The sequence below is a fragment of the Cervus canadensis genome, chromosome 16 (genome assembly GCF_019320065.1).
Source record: "Cervus canadensis isolate Bull #8, Minnesota chromosome 16, ASM1932006v1, whole genome shotgun sequence".
Lineage (NCBI taxonomy): Eukaryota > Metazoa > Chordata > Mammalia > Artiodactyla > Cervidae > Cervus > Cervus canadensis.
In genome coordinates, this window is record NC_057401.1 from 63668050 (window position 1) to 63691968 (window position 23919).

The 23919-nt window shown below is 42.2% G+C and overlaps 1 protein-coding gene across 1 annotated transcript in view; it reads right to left on the reverse strand.

The window, feature by feature from the left end:
• Positions 1-23919, reverse strand: part of SEMA5A (semaphorin 5A) — a 565061-nt gene that overhangs the window by 196267 nt on the left and 344875 nt on the right. The window contains exon 6 of the mRNA XM_043489083.1: positions 7134-7196. Coding sequence (XP_043345018.1) covers positions 7134-7196 — 63 coding nt within the window. The remainder of the gene's footprint in view (positions 1-7133; positions 7197-23919) is intronic.

Below are 23919 nucleotides of genomic sequence, written 5' to 3' on the forward strand. Positions count from 1 at the left end.
TCAGAGCGCTCTGGGTGGCCGGGGCAGACAGAACAGACACAGCAGCGATGCTGTAATAATGAATGAGAAAATTACAAACGGCGCAGAGACTTTTGGGGGCGGGAGTTTGTTTCTGTTGCTGCTTTTAGACCTCTTTTAAGAATTGGGTCAAAATGTTCATTTTGTTGGTTTTCCTAAGCAGGAGACTGACGCAGGTAGAAAAACGCTAGAGACAGTCACGTCACCGTGAACTTGGGGGTAAGGGTGAGTTATTGGAAGAGAATCATTCCCGTTGAAAGAGGTGGTCTCATGGCTGAGTCCTACAGATGCGCTAAAGAAAAGCAAGACTCTCTCATTGATTATAGGAAGAGAAACAATCAAGATACCACATGTGGCATTTATCTTCATCTCCCCAAAGAAAGACAAAGTGAAAAGAGGGCTGCAGGTCAATAACCGTCCTGAAGGCCCATCACAGACTTGATGGAGAACAAGAAAGATGGCAGGGGATGTGATAATTCGGATGCTGACACGTGTCAGAGCGGAGGGACAAATCCAACCAGTTTTCAAAAAGAAAATCTTGTAAAAAATATATGAGGGAAGATACCAAATTATCTTAAGTAGTAAAAAGTGTGTTCTGGTGGTCAGGCTCCTTGAGAATACCCTCTCCTCCTGGAAGGCCATGCTGTCTGGGAAGGGCTATGTATGCACATGTGTCCCCAATCAGCTCCTCCATTTATTATTATTTTTTTTAATATTCTGTTTTGCTTGGATTTTCCCCAGTCTGTCATTTAAAAAAAAAAGAAAAAAAGTTATTTTCGAAGTATTTATAAACCAAAACTTGGTGTGTGTGACCCGCACAGGTTGTTAGCATCTAATCTGAAAGAATCTTCCATTTTGGGAACAATTAAGAATGAAGAATACAGAATAAAGGCAGCACTGTAAAGTACCGCCTTCACTGATTAACCCACAGGTTTCTAAATGTTGGCACTTCGAACAAAAATGTTGTTTACCCCCTACATCACCAGGTTCCCAGGCAGGATGGTGGTTTGTTGTTCCTCTCTTGAGTTAACCTGGCCAGGAGCAGAATCTGACAACCGGGAAGCAGGATACAGCAGGGGGAACAATGGATTCTAAACAAGACTCTCCCACTGACCAGCAGAATCATTCTAGGAACTTGGTGTTTAAAATACTGAGATGAGATCACAAACAAGACGCTTTCGAAAATTATAAAGTATAATATGTGCATAAAGGAACTCTTTTATTCCCTTAATAATCGGCTGTGTTTCCTTTGTAAAGTTGTTAAAGGTCACGGTGGGAAGGATTTTGGTTTAGACATAATGACCCCAAGCAGACAAAGAGCTCTTGTTGGATCACAAGTGAACTGACTATTTATGTTTAAAATAATATTTGTGTCAAACACATTTAAATAGTTCTAGAAGCCAAATTCTATAATGGTGTTTCAAAATTAACGAACGACAACAGATTTTATTAGAAAACTGTTTTGAATCCACAAACAACACAAGAGTTCGCCCTCCCTTTTTCGTAGATGGAATGTTTAAGATCCTTTCAGGCCAAGTCACCCCCTTTCTCCCAAGTGAGCTGGAAAAGTTTAAGTGGAACCGAATTCAAAGCTCACGAAGAACTGGCAGTCTCTACCCGCCCTTCTCTGCTAGACAGGCCTGAATCAAAGATCTGGCAATGTTTTCTTGACCCCGAGTCCCTGAATGGTCACTTTAACGGACTGCAGATGAAATGATGCTCGGGTTGGTCCCAACTGCACCGAGAAACTTGAGGAAATGTGTCCTGTCTCTTCCCAACCCCTGCAGTCTGTGGAGGAATGTTCTCTCCAGGGAACAGAGTGGGCATGGGTGGTACCACCCCGCAGCCACAGCCCCCTCACCCATGCTCCACATTCCTGTTCCTACAGTAAAATGCATTATGTGGAGACGCACAGACCACTTTTTTTTTTCCTTAGGGCAGGAAAAAATGAGTTCACTCAAAATGGCTGGCATTTTTCTCATTTTTGAGATGTCACATTTTGCCTTATTCTTTTTTATTTCGGGGAGAGGGGAAACTGTCAATCTGTGTGTAAAATTTTCATATTACCATAGCACAGATGAAAAGATAATTGAATTCCTATTTCTAAGCTCCGGGCGACTAGGAAAATCTGAATTCCACTCCCCCAAATAGATGTTATATTTTAGTGAAAGGAACCCGAGCGAAGTGTTTTCTGATCTGGGCTCTGGAAGCGTCAGCACAGGGAAACCGGGGTTGTGTGACCTCTGAATTCAGGGACTAGCCCTAGGGAGTGGTTTAGTTCCTTCCCTTCTGGGTTCCAAGAGCGGGGCTCAGGTCTTTAAGAAAGCAACAGGGATGCTAAAAAAGAGAAAGGAACTAGTGAAAGAAAAGGAAGGGCCTGGGAGGTCCCTCTGCTCTCCCTGCCCTTGGTCCAGCCCAGCAGCACGGCCTAGGTTCTTCCCTTCCTAATCCTGTCGTATCATTTTGTGCCAGGGAACTTCGCCGCACACACAGTTCTGCTACAAAACCGAATTCTGTTACAAACAAGCTCAGGTTGCTCAGAACTGTGAGTTTATCAGCATACTTCATGCAACCTGAAAAAATATTCAGTTTCTCTTTCCCACAATGTCGGCACTTTGAAATTCATCTTCATCTGTCTTATAGTCATCTTAAAAAAAAAGAAAAGAAACTCCATCCACAAACGCAGTTTGAATCAGTTTCTAATTACTGAGGTTTGCCATTGCTCTTAGCCTGTTAAAACCAGACACATGTGGAACGTAAAGGTATGATTTCCTTTGAAAATGTTTGTTTTGCTCGTTTTCTTTCTGTGTATCAGGAAGCCTCAATTACATATAATAATGATTCACTCCTTCTGTGAATCAAAAGTATATTCCTGATGAGCATGAAGCTAGCCTTTGTGGCATGTTCTATGGCTTTTATTGCTTAATTTCTAACCACCAAACAACCAATGATCACAGCTTAAGGCAAAATATGGGCCAATTTTGATTCAGCAGAAGCAACTCTGAACCCCGAGGAGTAATAATCTACTAGTATAAGGTTACCACAAGATTGTTTTAAAATTAAAGACTCATAGACTATTAGCAGGAGGAATCTTGGCTAGATTAAGTAATCGAATGTTCTCCTGTAACATGTAGGAGACAGAAGTCCACAGAGATGAAGAGGATTAACTGTGATTTTTTGAAAGTCCATGAAATGATTACATAAGCAAGATCGAGATGAAATACGAAAGGACTCTTAGGGAGAGTAAAATCTAACACAGACAATGTAAAAGTTGTCAATATATTTCCCACCTTGGGGAATTACAGCCAGAATTTTCAACCGAGTCATAGTCTGGCAATGTCTGGAGACATTTTTGGTTATTTTTGGTTGTCCTGATGGGTGAGAGGAATTACCAGTATCCAGCACGTAGAGGCCAGGATCATGTCAAACATCCACCAATAACAGGACAGACTCCACAGCGGGGAGTGATCCGGCCCCAACATCAGGAGTGCTGAGAGCAGAATCCAGATGAGGGATCGTGCGTTTGTTCACTCCGTAGTGGAGTGAAGTTGAACAGCCACCACAGGCTGGGATCAACATGAATCCACTGGCCCAGCTCCCAGTTGAGGAGTGAGGGGCTGGGTAATCAACATGCAGACTGACCAGGAAATACAAATAGCTACTGAGAAGGCACGCAGTGGGGTATGCAGGAGATGGAGGGTAGGGCGGGACAGGTGAGGCAGAAATGCCCACGGACAGGGGACACACGAGTCCAGGAAGATGGGTAAGCGAGGCAGGGTGGAATGATAGCAAGGTGGGCAGGGAAGGGTTAGGATGGAGCCCGAGAGGCAGAGGAGGGCACAGCCACCCCCAGACCCAGGGCTGCCAACTACACATGTTCTCAGTCAAGCCTTAGGACAGGCACGTGTCAATAGGATTTGTGGCTACGTTTCCCAAAGCTGACTAGGGCTGCTAATGGGTGTATCATAGCCCTAGCAAGCAGGAAGAGGAGGAGAAAGATCCAAAGTCCTAGAGGGAGATGAAGACAGACAATAAAGGAGGAAAAAGGGGACAAGTAAAAGATTTTCCCAGTAGTCATGTATGGATGTGAGAGGTGGACCATAAAGAAAGCTGAGTGCCAAAGAATTGATGCTTTTGAACTGTAGTGTTGGAGAAGACTGCAAGGAGATCCAACCAGTCCATCCTAAAGGAAATCAGTCATGAGTGTTCCTTGGAAGGACTGATCTTGAGCTGAAGCTCTAATACTTTGGCCACCTGATGTGAAGAGCTGACTCATTTGAAAAGACCCTGATGCTGGGAAAGATTGAAGGCAGGAGAAGTAGGGGATGACAGAGGATGAGATGGTTGGATGGCATCACCGCCTCAATGGACATGAGTAAGCTCCGGGAGTTGGTGACGGACAGGGAGGCCTGGTGTGCTGCAGTCCATGGGGTCACAAAGAGTCGGACACGACTGAGCGATGAACTGAACTAAAGAGGGAGAAGAAAGCCCAGGGGCCCTGGGGTCCCCAGTGTCACCAGACAAGGGACAGCGCTGGCCTGAGAACCATGGCCAGAGCGGCCAGTGTTTCCCATCCGTGGATCTTGCCAGAAGAAAGAAAGTCGCGTTTCCAGCCCTCACACCCAAGCTGATCTATTTCACTGTTCAGTACAGAGAGTCTTCCTTGAAGCACTTCTTATGTGCCAAGGAGTAAGGAACAAAAGCGCAGGAATCCACCCATCAGATGTGTAAGTGTTAGAGGGCAGAGAGGAAAGGCATATAGGAAGCCCCTTTTCCAAAGCTTTATATATAATATATACAAATTCCATTGAATTTATTACAGAGGTAAATAAATTTACTATGTTCTAATTCATTTATTTTGGCAGGAATTTTAAGAGACACTAGTCTGATTCTTTGGAACTTAGTGCTACCTTTAAATTATCTGTGTCTCTGATGACTTATCTCAGAGGAATTTTTGAGGTTAAATATAACTTTCAGTAAATAGCCTTCAGCAACTTTGGCTTTTTATCAATGTCTCCAAGTGTTTCTCTAGCTAAGTTGGCATTTTCTTCCTCCTCTTCCTTCTTTCAGTTTTGGGAAACTGAATAACTAAGTGTGCTGAGACCTGCCTCCATGTATGTCTCTCAGAACCGCTGATTTAAAAGACAAAGGAACAGGGGATGAAACTGGATAAAATAAAGTGTGCAGCAGTCTTGGACCAACACAGGTGGTGTGAGGATACTTCACCAGCGCCCTCTCTCCATTTGCTGTGTGTCTCCCAAGTTCCTGGCCTTGGGACCACACTTTGCACAGAGAGCCCTCTCTGCCGCTGTGTGTCTGCTTCTTCTGTAACCTTAAGTGTGATTCGCATCAGAAAGGCCCACATTCTAGTAAAGTGAGACGATCACTAACAGAACGATCCCTGGTGCTTCAGACAATAACAAGTCTGCCTGCAATGCTGGAGTGCCAGGTTCGATCCCTGGGTCGGGAAGATCCCCCGGAGAGGGGAATGGCAACCGACTCCAGTATTCTTGCCTGGGAAATCCCACGAACAGAGGAACCTGGCAGGCTACAGTCCATGGGGTTGCAAAGAGTTGGACACGACTAAGCGACTTCACTTTCTTTCAACAGAATGAAACATCATGAGCTTAGGGATCAGCTGCAGAAGAATTCCTTCAGGATGAGCCAGTGTGATTTTCTCGAAATATAAAATTCCTTGGAAAAGGACTCAGGCCTCTTACTGAGCTGAAGTTGTGTGAAGGTAGATTGAAGAATTAATGCTTTTGAACTGTGGTGCTGAAGAAGACTCTTGAGAGTCCCTTGGACTGCAAGGAGATTAAACTGGTCAATCCTCAAGGAAATCAACACTGTATATTCATTGGAAGGTCTGATGCTGAAGCTGAAACTCCAATACTTTGGCCACCTGAGGCAAAGAGCCAACTCTTTAGAAAAGACCCTGATGCTGGGAAAGATTGATGGCAGGAGGAGAAGGGGATGACGGAGGATGAGATGGTTGGATGGCATCACCAACTCAATGGACATGAGTTTAAGCAAACTCCGGGAGATGGGGAAGGACAGGGAAGCCTGGCGTGCTGCAGTCCGTGGGGTCACGACTGAGTGAATGAACAGCAAGACCTGTGATGTGCCCAGGAATTCAAGAACTGTATCTCCAACCTTAGCGATAATCTATCTATCCTTGGGAACTTGAGGATGTAGATATTCATTCGGAGACAGACAGAGAGAGAGAGCTCATTTTAAAGATGTGTATGTTAGTCACTCAGTTGTGTCTGACTCTTTGTGACTCCGTGGACTGTAGCCCGCCAGGCTCCTCTGTGCCTGGGATTCTCCAGGCAAGAATACTGGAGTGGGTAGCCATTCCCTTCTCCAGGGGATCCTCCCGACCCAAGGATCAAACCCATGTCTCTTGCATTGCAGGCAGATGCTTTACCATCTGAGCTACTAGGGAAGGCCCTATATTTTATTTAACATATAAAGATATGTTAAGATACATTATTAAAAAATCTCGAATCATTTGTGATCTAATAATTAGGTTTATTATATAATCACTTCCTGGAGTGAGCTGCAAGGTATGATTGCTGTGCTGCGCTCAGTTGTGTCCAACTCTTTGTGGCTCCAAGGGCTGTAGCCTCCCAGACTCCACTGTCCATGGAATTTTCCAGGCAAGAATCATGGAATGGGTAGCCATTTGCTCCTCCAGGGAACCTTTCCAACCCAGAGATCAAACCTGTGTCTCTTGTATTGCAGGCAGATTCTTTGAACCACTGAGCCATCCAGGGAGCCCATCAGGAATGATTAGGGGGAATTAAAAGAGCATTTTCAAAATTCAGGTCCATATTTTTCTAAATAACATCATAACCAATTAATTTCATGTCTCATTCTAATGATTGGGAGGGCAAATTAGATCTGCTATGTTCTGAATCCTAACAACTGACTATTGTTCATCTCACTTTTAAATGGTAGAACCTTGAGAATTTCCTGTGTGTATATTTTGAATCATTTTTCATTCATTTTTCAGTGTCCATGGCACCATAACCAGGAGTAACCTTCATATTAAAATATTCTACATACCGGCCTTCAAGTCAGTGATGACATGCCCGTGACAGCGTCCTCCTTACCTGGGACTTGCCTTTGCTGTAACAGGCCTTCTTGGTTGCTTCGTCACACTCCCACTCCACAGCCTGTAAGAAACACCAGCGTGACAGCAACTGTTAGGACTGTGACTTAATAAGAGGAAAACAAACACTAAGGCACCAGTACCCAGAAGGGGTGATGCAGAGAGGCCACAGCACCCAACATCTTCACCCTCACAAAGTTTACACAAAATGCATGTCATCCGGTCATGTGGGTTTACACTGAGCTTTCAAAGGGAAGCATTTTAAAGGACTCATCCCCTAAGTATTTTCATTTATGCAGCAATAATGTGATATTTCAAACATCGCCATAAGACAGGCACACGCTATGAGTCAGTGACTCTGACGCAGTGATGACAGAAACACTCCCTTCTGTGCATCACGGAATGGATTCTTAAGATGCTGAAAACAGAGACAAACCGATCTAAATCCTCATGTAGACATGTATATCTTAATAGTCTGTCATTTATCAGTATTCATAGATAATGAAGCAAGGTTGACTGCCTGTATCCCTACTCCCCAAACACACATATAGATGATGAATAGTCAATAAAATAAGCAGCTCATGCAAAGCCCAGCTACTACTTCCTTCCAAAGCCACTAATTTCCATACTCTCATTAGCTCCCACTAAATACTGAGAGCTACAGCTTCTAAATTTCTTCCCTCACTTTCCAGATCTAACTCACGCCGATCAATTTGATATGCATTCTTTGACACCTGATGCTAACTCACAAGTGGACCTGTGCTTAGTCAAGATAATGCACAGCACTTACTTCACAGGAAGAAAGGATGCTTGCAAGCTTTAATGGCTGGTATGTTGAGATTGGGAATCATATTTTGAACAGATTTAAGCATCTGCGGTATTTATATTTTCTACTATTTTACTTTCATAGGGCCAAAATGTTTCCTTTATTCTGTCCGTCTCTCATCACAATATTGTCCTATTTTCCTGTTACAGTTGGATTTCTGAAGAATTCAAGAGTTCTGAAGAACCAGATGAATCATTACCAGAAAAAAAAAAATTGAAGTGAGGGACAATTTGTTGTTAGTTTGGGTTACTGCTACATAATAAACTAAGTGAAAAAATACTAATGCTAGATATTATGCAAGAGAATAAAGGCTTCACTCTTACTTTTAAAAAGAATGTTTTTTTTCGCTAACTCTTCTGAACTGAGGAAAACAACAAAAGTCATATCAACACCATTATCTAACATCTACTGTTCTCCAAAGAATGTTACATAAGAGATTAAAACATAAAACACCGCATTTTCCAAATCTTATCTTGCTTATCAAATATGAATCCACAAGAAAAGTGTTCTAGAGAGAACCACTTAAGGGCCTTTCAAACAGAAACAATACTATAACTGTTTTCCCCTGTGCAGACTTAGAGATTTTTGTCCATGTCAACATCTGATGAAAGAATTTGTTCTTTCTTCCTGTGATGTTTTCCTGTTCATAATGCTTAATGGCACCAAGAAGGTTAGAGCTAATTAGCATCTAATGCAAACAAATGACTTGAATTTCACACTAGAGAGACAGATCCTTTTATGAGAAGTGGTGACACCTCAGAGAAGAGATAAGAGAAGAGATAAGAGCTTCACATACAGTTGCATAATTATATATCCCCAGGAAGCACAGATAAAAGAAGTGCATTGCTGCAGTTTTGAGGGGAGTGTTCCTTTAGCAGACCTCTGTATAAAAGCTCATCCTGTTGTTTTCATGGAAATAAAGATATCCATGTCTTCACACTTTCTAAGGTGAGGGCATGTTTATGTGTTTAGTTGTTCAGTCATGTCTGAGTCTTTGCCATCCCATGGACTGTGTCCATGGGATTCTCCAGCCAAGAACACTACAGTGGGATCCCTTCTCCAGGGGATCTTCCTGACCCAGGGATCAAACCTGGGTCTCCTGCATTGCAGGCAGATTCTTTACTATCTGAGCCATCAGGAAAGTCCCGCCTTCACCCTTACTCAAACTCAAAAAAGAAATGATACACTATGATATTACAGTTGTTGCTTAGTCCCTAAGTTGTATTTGACTCCTTTGTGACTCCAGAGACCATAGCCCTCCAGGCTCCTTCTGTCCCTGATATTTCCCAGACAAGTAGGTCGCCACTTCCTTCTCCAGGGGGTCTTCCCGACCCAGGGTCGAACTTGTGTCTCCTGCATTGGCCGGCGGGTTCTTCACCACTAGATCCACCAGGCAAGCCCACGCTATGATATAGTCTTTAGTCAAGTAGACCTTGGTATAACTTGGATATTATATTATCAAGGGGACTTAGAGTTATAGATCACAAAGAGGATTTGTGCTGCATAATCGCTAGGCAAATTACTCAGTAAAATGCTTCAGATAATGGCGCATTCCTTGTGGCTCTCGCCTGTCTAGTGAATTTGTTGAAAGTTAAACAGTACTGCACTCTTCAGTAAACTTAAGAGCTGAAAGAAGCCGTTAGTGCCAGAGCTACAGGAAGAATATTTATCAAACGCCATCAAAAGTCAAATCCTTCTGATGAAATGGCAAACAATCAGCTTCCCATGTTTTCCTAACATCCAAGTAGCCTTTGCATTTTCAAGATAAACACTGGCCAAGGATTGGAAGGGGACAGTAATAGAAAAAAAAAAAATTGTGACAGTTCTTGAACACATGTCACTACTTTATCCAGTTTACCCAGAAAGAGCAACTGCTCACATAAGTTTATTAGACCAATAGGAAATGGAAAAAATCTTACAGATTTTTCTGAAGACAGTTATTAAAAGTAGCAAAATTGCTTTCCTGTGGCATTTTTATTACAGTATATCAAGTTTCCAATAATATTCAAATCCAGAATTAATTAAAGACTATGATTATGTAGCTATTCTGTTGATTCACTTTCACCCTGACTAGAAGACAGGATAAAGGGAAATTATATTAAGAAGAGAAACGAACTATCTTTTGTAGAGTTGAACACATGTGATTGGATATCACAGAATTTGATAAAGAATGAAGTAGGGAAATGTATCTTTTCCAGATTGGCCTAAAATTGGGTGTTCCAGATGAGCACCTTATTTTTTTTTCACTCTTGTATTCTATTTTTTTTTCCATTTATTTTTATTAATTGGATGCTAACTACTTTACAATATTGTAGTGGTTTTTGTCATACATTGACATGAATCAGCCATGGATTTACATGTATTCCCCATCCCGATCCCCCCTCCCACCTCCCTCTCCACCCGATTCCTCTGGGTCTTCCCAGTGCACCGAGCCCCTTATTTTTCACTCATTCAACAAACTAGACTTTACCTGTATGACCTGGTGGCAGCAATGGGTAAAGACACTTTCACTGGAGAGAAATATGAATTTCAGTGGGACTCTCCAGGATCAGATTTCTCAAAGTTTCTCAATTATTCTGCTTGAATTAGACTACATTTTAGCCTGGTCACAACTTTTCTTTATTCTATAAGATTCATAAATTTTTAAAAATCAAGCCATCTCACTCTAATCTCAATGGAGATTTACTGTGCAGAATGAAATTCTTTGATAATTTTGGAACAAATTCCGCTATGATTTACGAAGCCATCTTTCTGGTTGCCTTGCATTTTGAGACACTTTCTACCCATGCAAACCTGCCTTTATGACAGTCACCACAAGGGCTAAGGCATTCTATGTCTACATTCTAGGTCTACATTCCACATACATTCTAGGTCTGTTGCACTCACACCTTGATGCAACACTCGTGATCTTATTTTCTATCTCTGTTTCTTTCACATCCTTAAATTTTTGTCATCTCTTTGTCTTTTTCTGTAGCATAAGACCTGGTAGAGAAAAGGTATCTAAATATTTGACTCTATTCTGTATTTAGTCTTCGTTACATTTTTCAACAGCAGAAGTGTTGCAGTGATAATGTGGTTACTCGAATATCCAAAGGCAATGAGTTTGAAATATCTACATCTTAAAAGACACAAAGATTCCAGTTTGTGACTTTTTTGTCTGTAAATAGAAATAATATCTGCGCTATTCAACAACTTACAGAAGTGCTGCTTTATACACACACATTTACCACTCTCTCATTTAATATTCATTAAATACCGACCAAGTGCAAGACACCAATAGATAATGAGCAAAATAAGGAAAAACACACAGAGAGATAATATTCACACAAATCAGACATTAATTTACAATAAAATTTAAGTGACTTCTGTCAGCCTAGTCAGCATCAGGCTAAATCTGAGAACGCATCCAAGGTCATTTTCGTTGTTACAGAAGCATGTTCATCCAGAATCCAATGGTACACTGAAACTTACAACACCTTTAACTTTCAGGAAGTGACAGAACTTTCAGAGAGAGCAGGTTTACCAAAAATCATGTTATACCTGCAGAAATCCTGGGTGTGTCAAAGCATTTATGGTTTCATGGTACAGTATACTCTTCTCTGTCGTGCACACACACACATGTTCTGGTTATGATTAACAGAACTGTGATCTCAGAAGTAAATAGGATGGGAGAAAGAAAAAAAAAGATTGGCTCTTTTTACGGAGGAGTTACATACATATAAATCCACAGTTCGCAGAAGTATATAAACAAAGCTGTGTATTATCACATTCTGCAGACAGAGAAGTTAATTAGACCGGGACCAGCAAAGGCAGATACTTTTCATAAAAATGAAGAGAACAACATTCTAGGCAGATGGGCCAACACTCTTTCAGCAGATGGCTTTGCTAATTAGATACTGGCAAAAGATAACATGAAAAAAAAACTAGTTTAATTACACAGTGCCAAAAATTAACAACCACCTGAGGGCTTTTTTAAAAAATATGTTTGCATTCATACTCTTATGTCATGGATTTCTGTGAAATGCTGGAGAATGTTAAATTGTCATGATGATTATAAACAAATTGCCAGGGACATGAGACTGTATGTATTCAAAAGAGAAGCAAAATGCAAACGAGTTGGAATTTGAAACAGTTGTGATTTTTATGCGACCTGAGTCAAGCGTCAATCTAGTTATCCTTGGGCAAAGGCAGCTTCGATAATTATTTTAGGGGTCACACTTGATAGGTTCAAAACAAGTGGCAATTGGGAATTCCCTGGGAGTTCAGTGGTTAGGGCCGTACACTTCCATTGCAGGGGGCCTGGGTTTGATCCCTGAACTAAGAAACTGGGGGCACTTAAGATGGAAAGGTGTGCACTGCAAGACAAAGGGGTAAAGAGTTGAGTCAATTTGAAAGGATTTGTCCAGTCTGCCTCTGGGTCTTTACTTCTTAGTGGATATTAAGTGTATTCATTCTCTTTTAACATCAATTCGCCGTACACCGACATTTACATCTATGGCAAATGTAAGCAAGCCCATTTTATTCTTACTGGCGGTTTCCAGGTCAGAGAATTGGAAGGGGACTTTTATCATATCTTCTAACTACTGTTTTTTGATTCTTACAAAACTGAAGTCATCCAGCATTAGAGAAACATCTGAACCTCAGAGAGTCCCATACAAATGTGCTATAATCATTGTTTAAATCCTTATATATCAAAGCCCAAGATTTTCTTCCACAAAATAATACCAAGTCAAACTTCCTTTGATCCCTGCCCAGTGGAGCTCCCAATTTGTCAAATGCTCACTGGGGCTTTTGTTTTATAATCGGGCTTTTTAAGTTCAGGACTGTTCTTTTTGATTGAGCAGACAAGGTATGAGATACCTAGGGCTGATGTAACAGAGCACCGCAAACGGGGTGGCTTTAAACAATATAAATTTATTTTCTCACAGTTCCCAAGGGGTAGGTCAGCCAGAGTTGCTTCTTTCTGGGCTCTCCTGCCTCTGGTGACTGCTTGGCTATCCTTGACCTTCATTGGCTCGTGGAAGCAACACTCTGGTCCTTGCAACTGTCATCATACAGTCCTCCCCTTGTGTGCCTCTGTCCAAATGCACTTCTTAAGAAAACATTGGTGTTTGAATTAGGGCCCACTCAATCCATTATCTTAACTAATTACATCTGCAAAGATTCTGCTTGCTAAAAAGGTCACATGCTGAGAATTGAGTTGAAGATGAATTTTGGAGGGACCCCATTCAACACAGCACAGATAGCCAGACATCACGACATAAGAAACCCTGAAACCGAAAAACAGACAGCACATTAATGAGGGACATTGTTCTGCTGCAAATTGGCCAGATCTTACCACAGCATGGATAGCAGTTTATAAAACTTCCAGTCAGTTCAGTTCAGTTCAGTTGCTCTGTCGTGTCTGACTCTCTGCGACCCCATGGACCGCAGCACGCTAGGCCTCCCTGTCCATCACCAACTCCCAGAGTTGACTCAAACTCATGTCCGTAGAGTCAGTGATGCCATCCAACTATCTCATCCTCTGTCATCCCCTTCTCCTCCCACCTTCAATCTTTCCCAGCATCAGGGTCTTTTCAAAAGAGTCGGCTCTTTCCATCAGGTAGACAAAGTATGGGAGTTTCAGCTTCAACATCGGTCCTTCCAATGAATATTCAGGACTGATTTCCTTTAGGATGGACTGGTTGGATCTCCTTGCAGTCCAAGAGACTCTGAAGAGTCTTCTCCAACACCACAGTTCAAAAACTTTGGTTACACCCTAATCACAGTACTACATGCTTTCTATACATTTATCTCACGTATATGCCTCTATAATTTTGTGTGGAAAATACCATTAAGGTTATGTTCAGGATGAGGACAGTGGCTAAGCCACTTTGCAAAACCACATACAGAGCAAGTGGGACACCAGGATTGGAATTTGGTAGCTTGGAGGAGGTCTGGGCTCTAATCCACTCTCCTTCACTTTGAAATTGTCAAAGTAACTGATCTTCATTGGAGAAGGAAATGGTAACCCAATCCAGTGTTCTTGCTTGGGAAATCCCAAGGACAGAGGAGCTTGGTGTGTAGGCTACAGTCCATGGGTTTGCAAAGCGCTGGACACAATTTAGTCATTGAGCACAACTGACCTTCATCACTGGCTGTCACAGTTTTCTTTTTTCCCTTAATTTAGAAAGTGAAGTGATGTGAAAGTTGCTCAGTTCTGTCTGACTCTTTGCAACCCTGCCAGGCTCCTCTGTCCATGGGATTCTCCAGGTAAGAATAGTAGAGTGGGTAGACTTTCCCTTCTCCAGGGGATTTTCCCGACCAAGGGATCAAACCCAGGTCTCCTGAACTGCAGGCGGATTCTTTACTGTCTGAGCCACCTTGGAAGCCCATAATTTAGGAAAAACAAACAAACAACTGTATACTTAAAGCATAGAAATGTGTATACACCTAAATTCGGAGCTGTAGCCATTCAGCAAACATTAATTAATCATACAAGCCATCGATTGCCCTGTCATGGAATGCATTCATTTTTAAAGCCTCTGGGCCCACTCATGGTCCTAGCATTGATTTTAAAGGAGGCATGATTCATCTAACGAAACTCTATAGTTACAACTGCATGGCCAGGGTATGATATAAAAACTGAGGTTGATTTTGTGACATTACACATCTTATTTTCTTGGGCTCCAAAATCACTGCAGATGGTGACTGCAGCCATGAAATTAAAAGACACTTGCTCCTTGGAAGAAAAGCTATGATTAACCTAGCCAGCATATTAAAAAGCAGAGCAGTCACTTTGCCAACAAAGGTCTGTCTAGCCAAAGCTTTGGTTTTTCCAGTAGTCATATATGGATATGAGAGTTGGACTATAAGCAAGGCTGAGAACTGAAGAACTGATGTTTTCAAACTGTGGTGCTGGAGAAGACTCTTGAGAGTCCCTTGACCTGCAAGGAGATCAAACCAGTCAATCCTAAAGGAAATCAACAATGTCTTGAGAGTCCCTTGACCTGCAAGGAGATCAAACCAGTCAATCCTAAAGGAAATCAACAATGAATATTCATTGGAAGGACTGACACTGAAGCTCAATACTTTGGCCACTTAATGCAAAGAACCAACTCACTGGAAGAAGATTCTGATCCTGGGAAAGATTGAGGGCAGGAGGAAAAGGGGATGACAGAGGATGAGATGATTGGTTGGCATCACCAACTCGATGGGCATGAGTTTGAGTAAGCTCCGGAAGATGGTGAAGGACAGGGAAGCCTGGCGTGCTGCAGTCCACGGGGTCTCAAAGAGTCGGACACAACTGAGTGACTGAACAACAACAACACATCTCGAATATCAGAACAGTCTGCTCTTGAGACAGCAAGGATATTGTGCTTTTAAAACAGGTATTGATATCCCATCCCTCCTCTGCCACAGCCTTCCAGGGGGTCCTTCATTTACCTGGAGGAAAAGTTAAAGCCTTCTGGAAGGGTCTACCAGATCTATTCACTTGCCTTCTCTTGGCTTTCCTAGACCCCATCACCCCCATGCCCTGTGCTGGTCCTCAGACAAGGCAGATGTGTTTCCTGTGGCTTGTGTACCAGCTCGTCCCACTTTCTGGGACACAAACCTGGCTAATGCCTATGCCTCCAGCTCATCTCTGCTCAAGGGTTACCTCCTCATGGGGCCTGTGTGGTCATGCATGGAAACAGCAACAGGCATTCTCAGGCCCCCTGGAAGGTGACTCCCACTTGGGTAGGCGTCTCATCCCCTCGGTTCACTTCTGTGTCCCCAGCGCCTGGAACACTGCTTCACACATAAGAAGTTTGTTCAACAGCCCGCCTGCTGCATACATGAACAGGCCGAGGAAGCTCTATGCCTGCAACCTTGAAGTGGCTCCAGGCACCCTGATGGTGCCCCCCAAGTGGAAGGGACACATGAGACTTTGGTACCATACCCTATGCATCTGTGGTCCACACACCTCAACAGTGCTTCTTCCAAACCCTCCCCTGACACTGGGAAGACAAACATCAAGGTGGGTGCAGAATCCACCAGAGCAGGGTCCCCAGGCTTTTACGCAGCAGGGGCTGGTCATGGTAAATCATTTTTCCACAGTCTGGGGTGGGGGACAGTTTCGAGATGATTCAAGTGCGTCCATTTATTATGCTGCCACAGATCTGACAGGAAGCAGAGCTTAGGTAGTAACGTGAGCGATGTGGGGAGCAGCCATAAATACAGATGGAGCTTTGCTTGCTCACCCACCTCTGGCTTACCATCTGCTGTGTGGTCCAGTTTCTAACAGACCACAGACAGGTACTGGTCCTTGGCCCAAGAGTTGGGGACCCCTGCACTAGAGTACAGATTTCTACATTTTTTCTGCTTTGTGTGTGTGTGTGTGTGTGTGCACGTGCTTTCACTTCCTTAAGTAAAATCTTATGTAGAATCTCATATGCTGTTGTTTAGTCACTAAGTCTCATCCAACTCTGTGACCCCATGGACTATAGCTTGCTGTCAGGTTCCTCTGTCCATGGGATTCTCCAGACAATAATACTGAAGTGCATTGCCGTTTCCTTCTCCAGGGGATCTTCTGGAGCTAGGGATCGAACCTGCATCTCCTGCATTGGCAGGCAGATTCTTTACCTCTGAGCCATCAGGAAAGCCCTATAATCTCATATCAGTTCAGTTCAGTCCAGTCGTTCAGTCTTGTCCGACGCTTTGCGACCCCATGGACTGCAGCACTGAGGGTTGCCAATGCCTTAAATTTTTATATGTGGTATGCATCAATGTAACTAATTTTTAATTAATAGAATTAACATGTATGCAATACCTAAAATCCTTTAGCACCTCTAGAATTCTGGGACTCTAGGAGGCATATTTGGTTCCAAGGAACCAAGCATCTTTGATAAGCAATCTAAAGTGCTTGGAGGGACTTTCCTGGCGGTCAGTGGTTAAGACTTCGCCTTCCAATGTAGGAGGTGTGGGTTCGATTCCTGGTCGGGGAACTAAGATCCAACATGCCTCTTGGCCAAAAAACCAAAACATAAAACAGAAGGAATATTGTAACAAACTAAAAAGACTTTAAAAACAGTTCACAACCAAAAAACAAAACTTTAAATAAGCAAAATGCTTGGAATGAAATTGAATTTGGAGAAAATGTAATGGAAGGTGAGTTCTAATAATCCCACCCTACTTCTGAACATGAATGAGCCCTCCCTAGATGATTTTGTGAAAAAAAGTGGATTAGGAAGGAGGCCAATATCAAGAACACTATAAAATCTGGTAGAATATTTAGAATTATGACTGTCAGACACCGAGGCACCAAACAATTCTTATATTTCCAAAATGTTGCCATGAGTGAAAATGCTGCTGGAAGGTAAGCTAGCAAGCACAGCTGCTCTTGGTTTCAAAGAAGTTATCTTTATGGATTCAAGAGAGATTGGTTTGAAAAATGGCATAATGTCCAATTCATCAGAATAAATGTAGGGGTAAAATTGTAATTATGGAGAAATGACTATTTTTATATATAAACTTGCTGAAGTGTTTGTATATAAAGAATCCAGTACAAAGTAAATCAAGCATGGGATAAAAGTGTTGACTTCAGAGTGGATTGACTTCTCAAGGGCCAGCTCCTTAACTACATATTTCCCAAATGTCTGAAAAATATTGCTTCAAATGCCATATTTTCAAACATATGATTACATCTTCCATCACACAGATGGGGCAATTCAAACATCATGATATTTGTAATATTTAACAAAAATTGTGACGTTCATTAGAAATGAAACAGATATAACACAATCAAATTAAAAGTAGGCATTCTAGCTGATGTAACATTTATTTTACTCATGCAAAGAAGTACCCTGAAAGGAATAAATTGATTATGTAGTCGTGAGAAATATCAGACCAAGGTGAGCTTCTTAACACTACTTGAAGACTTTACAGAACAATGACAAGAGGTCTCGCAAAAAAATAAAAATAAAAAAGGCAGCAAATGACATGGAATGCTCTGTTGGACCTCAGTCAACTGGAAGGATAAGCAACTTTGCATAATGAATGTTGTCTTGGAAATGTCTCCACAAGGCTAAATTTGTACTAGGGCTTTGACCAAAGCCTGCTCACACAGAGCACTTGACTACTGACAATCACATTTCAGATCCACAGGGAAAAGTGGAGAGAAACAGTTCTGGCCCTGCTACAGGAATGCGTTTCCCAGCCATAGAACAAGACCTCACTTAGGACTTTGAAAGAGACTGCATCTCACAGGGAGGGAGTTTAGAAGGGACTGCATCTCACAGTGAAGGACCAATATGAAGGGACTGCATCTCACAGGGAGGGAGTTTAGAAGGGACTGCATCTCACAGTGAAGGAGTTTAGAAGGGACTGCATCTCACAGTGAAGGACCAATATGAAGGGCCAAGGTGTTAATTTTGAGGCAACATGAGATGTAGAAAAACAGTCTAGCAACCATAGCATGAATGCGAAGAGATACAGATTCTTCGTTTGACTTAGTTTTATTCTGTTGAGATCAAAAAAATATTTCTTGTGTTTTCAAGATTCATTTGTGATCCCATATGTTAGGTTTCTCTTGCTTGAAGCATAAAGTCACCTTTATTGGGTTCATCAGTTTGGGTCCTATTACTGTATATTCTGGCTATATCCTAATGAATGCATCCTTCAGGAATTGTGACCATAACACTCAACATAAACGTAAATACATGGATGTTTGTTTTTAGTTTTTCCATCAATATTTACTATTTTTTTCTGAAACTAGCTTCACAAAAACAAATAATACTTTGTACTCGATTCCTTTTCTTCATGGTTCTAAGTTAGAATGTGTGCACTAGAATTCACGGAAGTTCTTATAAAGCCCAGATTATGGATGCTTACTAGGGAATTATTCTATACTCGCTGAACCACTCGGAATTTATTTATTGTTCACGTTATAAACCCTTGCTTCCTGAGATGCACCCTACCACTACAAAGACTGAATTTATTTCAACTTCAAAACATATTGATCTATTTGTCAGATCACAAAATATATGGAAAATCCTTTATAGGAGTCTTATTCAGTCTTAGTCTCATAAATTTTAGTTTGCAGCTAAGAGAAACAAACATTAAAGTTTGTTTTCTGGTATATATTGGGGCAGTTACATTTCTCTCCTATTTTACATAAAATGTGTAATAGGATGTGTAATTTTTGTTCAAGAAATATTATTTATAATATTATCACAATGTTAAAAGAGAACTTAATGAGCACTATTGATATATTCATTTCCCAGTTAATACTGAAGCCTCATAATTTCATGAATACCTGCTTGAACTTATTCAAGCCAATAAATAATTTAGTATTCAACAGGAATGTGTGTTTTCACCATTTATTTCATCAAGAATTTGTTTCTTTTCTATAGTATAATCAGTTTATTTATGTGACGGTGGATTATTATAACTAGCACTAAAGTCTTTGATGAGAAAGAACTCTACCTTGTAAACAAGTCTGAAAGTATTTCAAGTATGAGAATGAGAACTGGTGGTTTTTTGATATATGCAATGTCTAAGATATTTTGATTGAAAATGGATATTTTTGTTACAATTTTACAACAGTTTGAAATAAACATCACTGTTTCCCCTCACCCCTTTCCATCCATTCTTAGTTGGTCTTTACCTGTATGATAAGCCTGAATTGGCAACTAATTGCCACGTGTTGCAACTTTACCCAGTTTTGTGGGAAGGAATTTGATTTCCATCTCTATGGCTCTGAATAGCACCCAGAAACACAAATTTTGTGTGTATGTAGGGGCGGGGCATGGTTGGTGAATTTGAATAATGGCCCCCCACAAAAGATATTCACACACTATTCCCTGGAACCAATGAGTGCTACCTTGTAGGGCAAAAAAGAACTTTACAGATATGATTAAATTAAGGATCTTGAGATTAGGAAATTATCCTGCATTATTCAAGCGGGCCCTAAACATGATCAGATGCTTCCTTATAAGAGAGGTAGAGGGAACAGTGACAGAGACCCAGGAACAAGCAATGTGACCACAAGGCTGAGATTGGAGGCGTGGCGCCGCCAGCATCTAGAAAAGGCAAAGAAGTGATTCTCCCCTGAATTTAATTTTGAGATTTAATTTTAGCCCCATAAAAATCATTTCGGACTCCTGACCTCTACAACTCTGAGACAATACATTTCTATTGCTACAAGTCACCAAGTTGATGTTAATTTGTCACAGCAACCATAGAAAAATGAATACAGGCATAATTACACGTGAATTAGTCACATGCAAACACACACACACACACATAATTTTCACATCATCAGGTGAACAAATTCATCTCTGTGCTTGTGTTGGACATCTGAGTTGGTCCCTGCAAAGAGGAAACAGGCAGACCCTGCTTTGCAAACGCTGCCGGGGGGATGCTTGCAGTGGTTTGGGGGCACGGAAGGCATCTGGCTTAGGGATGAATCAAGGGAATTTCTCAGGGCAGCAAGGCGTGAGCTTGATGGTGAGGGAACTGACAGGGGAGGGTGGGTAATCATGAAAAGAGAAGGAACTGGCCACTACAAAGGCCTAGAATGGGAAGAAAGTGTGTCCATGTGAGGACCTGAGTCACTGGGGTGGGAACAGAGAGGAATGTGGCTTTCTGGGTTGGCGTGTAGCTCAAGGCAGGGCTCGCAAACTGTACCAAGGAGCTCAGTTTTTTCCCTCTGAATTACAAAAAGCCACAGATACGATGTTAACCCAGATGTTGGCATGGTGAGGTCAATAACTGAGAAAGTTCTCTCTAGGAGCCTGGAAAGGAGTGTAGCAGGTGAGCCATATGTGTAGACAGACATAGAGGCCACTGCAGGCAACCGGCGGATGCTGAGGGCCTGAAACACACAGGGTCAATGGGATAAAGAAGAAGGGATGAGTGATCAGCCACCTCGGAGTGGGAAGAGCACCGCCGGCTTAAAAAGTAGATGCCCGGGAGGGAGGCACCCACTCGCCTGGCCAGACTACTGATCACCCATCAGCAGCTCAAGTCTGCCTAACTTTTTGATGAAACAAATTGAACCCACTCCTCTGGCTGGGTCCGAATTCCGGACTGCCTTCTCTCGCTCCATAAGTAACTTCAGAAAAATTAAGCTACTTTCATCACGTGGTTTGATGGAAAATATAATAGAGTGATCCACCTACTATCTTCTGCTAAAGAGCAGAAGAGTTGGCAAAAAACCAAATTCATATGTTTTGATCATCACACTCTTGAAACAAAAGTATTTTGGTTCACTGGTAACAAAATTCTGGGTTTTCAAAACCAATTCAATAAGAAAGCACAATAACCAAAGCAGAAAACCATATTCATCAGGTGAAAGATATCACTACACTGAAGGAAGTTCCGTAAAAGGACTTCTTTTCCAAAGCCACACAGTAATGACTTCTGTGCTTGGAATCCTATGTCCTGAGACAAACAAATAGGATGACATAAAAGAAATGTGACATAAATGGGAATCAAAAATGAGGAAAAACATAATCTAACAAGGCTCACGAAGTTTAAATTTGTAAGTGGAAAAAAAATAGCGAAGATACAGTAGAAAGAATGAAGCTTTTCACATCAGTTAGGCACATTCCTTTTAGATTTTCACCTATGTGGGAACTTCTGAGAAAGAAAAATGCTATTAAAAATGAACATCTATTCGCTTCTAAATAAGCCAAATTCAGAATTCAGGCTGGAGTTTCAGGTACACGGGTTCAATTACTGTCATTCTTAACATTAACAGAGGAAATTTAATGCCATTTTTAGGGAACACTTTGGGTCTGACTGTGACTTTTCAAGTTTTGACTCTGAATTCATTACTGTCTGCCTTTTGAATCAGCATAGTGAGTTCAACCAGACCCAACAGGCAAACACACATGCAGAAAGCTGTCAGTCAATCTGGAGTTGACACAGTGCTCCAAGCATAGCTGACACAGAGGAGCAATAGAACAGCAGAAACCAGAAACCAGACAATATGTGGCAGGAAAACACCCCTAAAATAGACGTCAGAAAGACATACCGGGGAAAACGTTCTAGAATTCCTGCTGGGGATGATGTCTGGTGTCCTTCTTCCCATCGCTACACATTCTGTCTTCACCAACAGCCACACGAAGCAGCTACTAGTATTAAATCCATCCGACACAGCAGCTAGAAAGGTAAATAACTTTCCCAAGATCACCAAGCTGCTAAGCAGATGACCTGGGATTTGAACCCAGGCCACCTGGCTTCAGCCTCTCTGATGTCAGCCCGTGTGCTATGGCCCCTGCTTCCAGTGGGTGGGCTCTGGGACCTCCCAGATTCCTGGTTCCTTTCTGCCTCATCAGAGACCTATTCAAAGATGGAGTTCGCTTGCTTTGAACTTGTCAGAGGAAATAAAATGTGTCATGTTCTCTTTGTAATAAAAAAGCAAAAAGACTCTTGGGGGGAAAATGGAAAATAAAATGACTTGGTTGAATTACATTGGTTGATGCCAGGGCTTGCAGGATAGGTGGGTAGGGAGGGGGAAGGGGAGGTGGGGTTTCATGGGGACCGAGTTTCAGTTCAGGTGAAAGGTGAGAAATCTGAGAGACCGATGATGGTGAGAGTTGCATAACAACTAAGTGGTTCTTGGTACCACTGAACTGTACAGTCACATACGGTGAGAATAATGTTTCATATCATGCAACTTTTACAAGAAAAAAATAAGAAAACGATTTGGTTGAAGAGGTGATGCCCGTTCACTTTGTCTTTACTGAAATTTTGATAAAACCAGTAATAGATTCAGTGCTGACTCCGTACTGGGCATGCTCATTCATTTAAACGTGTTGGCAAGCACCCCCTAACCCTTCCCATTGGCGCTCTGAAAAGGCATGGAGAATACAAAAGTAAATTTAATTGAGAACAGTCCATCGCTTTGCAATTCTGCTGAATTACCAAACTCACTTGAAATAATAGCGAAGGCAAGGTGCAGCTCATACATGAGTGGATAAATGTGTAGATAATCCCATCTTCTGGCAGCGAACAGCTGGGGAAAGATGATTAAACTACATGTAGGTAACTCCCACCAGGTTATATCCCCAAAGTGAATTTATGTGTTGAATTTGAGGGAATAAAGTAAAAGCTCTCCCACAGAAATATCATGGAAGCTGATAAGCACCCAGGTCAACAGACCCCTCAATGTCCTGAACAGGGTATGACAGACCCATCCATTACAGGGGCGCAGCCAAGAAAACACAGAATTCCAGGCTGAGATTGTAAGGTTCCAAGTTCTTCTCAGTGAAGCAAAAGATGGGTCCCCACCTTCTCACATGGAATATGGAGGGCAACCTCTTCCTCCTCCAGCACAGAGCAGGGAAGCTCACAGGAGGTGTAAAGGACCACGGAAGAAGCCACGCCAAGCCTGAGAAGGAAAATGAGGCGGTACCATGGGGCCTGGGGCACTGCTGGGTTCTTACACTTGCTGGGAGCCAGCCTAACTGGTCTTGCCTAGAATGTGACTCTTCCTGGGGTCCAGAGTCACAAGATTCCACTTGCTGTCCTCTTACCAAAGGACCCAGTCCTTCAGTGCAGGTCAGGCACTCAGTCGCGTCCGACTCTTTGTGACCCCACGGACTGCAGCATGCCAGGCTTCCCTGTCCATCACCAACTCATGGAGCATGCTCAAACTCATGTCCATTGAGTCAGTGATGCCATCCAACCATCTCGTCCTCTGTTGTCCCCGTCTCCTTCTGCCCTCAATCTTTCTCAGCATCAGGGTATTTTCTAAGGAGTCAGATCTTCGCATCAGGTGGCCAAAGTATTGGAGCTTCAGCTTCAACATCAGTCCTTCCAATGAATACTCAGGACTGATTTCCTTTAGGATGCACTGGTTGGATCTCCTTGCAGTCCAAGGGACTCTCAAGAGTCTTCTCCAACACCACAGTTCAAAAGCATCAGTTCTTCAGCACTCAGCTTTCTTTATGGTCCAAGTCTCACATCCATACATGACTACTGGAAAAACCAT